Genomic DNA, 1767 nt, shown 5'->3' on the forward strand with positions numbered 1-1767 from the left:
GGGGGCTGGGTGAGCACCGTGGGGCTGGGTGGATGTGAGGCAGGGGTATAAGGGGGCTGAGTGAGCACCGTGGGGCTGGGTGGATGTGAGGCAGGGGGACAAGGGGGCTGGATGAGCACCGTGGGGCTGGGTGGATGTGAGGCAGGGGGACAAGGGGGCTGGATGAGCGCCGTGGGGCGGGCACAGCCCGGGGCGAGGGGGCGGGTACCTGGCTTGCACTCCCCCTGCAGACACTCCACGTGTTCCCACAGGTCGGCGCAGGTGCGGGGGCAGTGGTTGGCGCAGGCCGGGGTGTGCTCCTTGCCCCGATCCTCGCACCCCTCCCCTGGGGGCACAGACAGGGAGTCAGGGAGCCCCCATGCCTGCCCTGGAGCCCCCCCACTCTGCGCCCCCGGCAGGTGACGGGGGCAAGGCTGGGAGGGGCAGAGCCAGACTCCCTCAGACGCCCGGCGGGCAGGTTCCCAGCCACACCCAGCTGGGCATCCTCCTCCCCCAGGATGCGGCTGGGCCCCCTGGGGCAGCAGGAAAGCGAGACGGGGCACAGCTCTCGAGTGGGGGGGCTCCCATCCCCCCCCATCATCCCCCCAGCTCCCGACAGCCCAGTCCAAGGGTCCTGCCTGCCATGGGGTGACCATGGATGGGGGGCTGGGAGTCCTCGCAACGAGGGGCAGGGCCTGTGCCAGGGACGGGCTTGGGTGGGCGGCTGGGCCATGAGCTGGGGACGGGCATGGGTGAGCAGCAGGGCCGTGTGCCGGGTGCAGGAGGTTGGCAGGGCCCTGTGCCGGGTGCAGGGGGTCGGCAGGGCCCTGTGCTAGGGATGCATGGGCGGCAGGACCCTGTGCTGGGTGCGGGGGGTCGGTAGGACCCTGTGCCAGGGATACGTGGGCAGCAGTGCCCTGCGCCAGGCGCGGGGAGGGCGGCAGGGCCCTGCGCCGGGTGTGGGGGGTTGGCAGGGCCCTGTGCTGGGAATGTGTGGGCGGCAGGGCCCTGTGCCAGGTGCAGGGAATTGGCAGGACCCTGTGCCAGGCGCGGAGGGGCGGCAGGGCCCTATGCCGGCTGTGGGGGGTTGGCAGGGCCCTGTGCTGGGAACGCATGGGCGGCAGGGCCCTGCGCTGGGTGCAGGGGGTTGGCAGGACCCTGCGCTGGGTGCAGGTGGTTGGCAGGGCCCTGCGCCGGGTGCGGGTGGGGCGGCAGGACCCCGGCTGGGTTACCTGGGCAGGCGGCCGTGTTGCAGCTCTCCGACTGGACCCGGGCTCCCCAGCACCACCTGCCGTCGGCCGGGTGCTGGACGTGGCGCCGGCGCAGCCGGAAGCCACCGCTGCAGGGCTCCCGGCACGGGCCCCAGGGGCTCCACTCGCTCCACAGGCAGAGATCTGAGACAGAGCCAGAGCTGCAGCGCTGGGCACCCCCACCCCACCCCCACGAGCCCTCCCTGCCCCGGGGCAGCAGGGGTGCCAGCCTCCGCCCCTCGGGCCCAGGCTGCCCTGGGGGCATCCACCCACCACTGAAATGCAGCCACTGCTGGGGCAGGGCGGCTCCTTGGCAGCAGCAGGCTCAGCAGTGCAGGAGGGGACCCAGTTGGGGGGCAGGGGATCTAGGGAGCCAGGTTGGGGGAGGAGTCCCCTCCCAGAGCCCCGGCTAAACACCCCCATTCTGAGACAGGCACATGGGGCCAGCACTGACAGAGGGGAGAGCACCCCCTGCTGAGCCCCCCTGCTTCCCACAGCCCAGCGCCCCCTCCTGAGCCCCCCATCCCTACAGCCCAGC

General features: G+C 72.8%; 1 protein-coding gene across 1 annotated transcript in view; it reads right to left on the reverse strand.

Moving 5' to 3' along the window:
* LOC116838058 (SCO-spondin-like) overlaps positions 1 to 1767 on the reverse strand; it is a 168823-nt gene that overhangs the window by 21599 nt on the left and 145457 nt on the right. The window contains exons 80-81 of the mRNA XM_075063419.1: positions 1212 to 1373; positions 209 to 325 (exon numbers count right to left, since the gene is read on the reverse strand). Coding sequence (XP_074919520.1) covers positions 209 to 325; positions 1212 to 1373 — 279 coding nt within the window. The remainder of the gene's footprint in view (positions 1 to 208; positions 326 to 1211; positions 1374 to 1767) is intronic.

The sequence above is a fragment of the Chelonoidis abingdonii genome, chromosome 2, assembly GCF_003597395.2.
Source record: "Chelonoidis abingdonii isolate Lonesome George chromosome 2, CheloAbing_2.0, whole genome shotgun sequence".
Lineage (NCBI taxonomy): Eukaryota > Metazoa > Chordata > Testudines > Testudinidae > Chelonoidis > Chelonoidis abingdonii.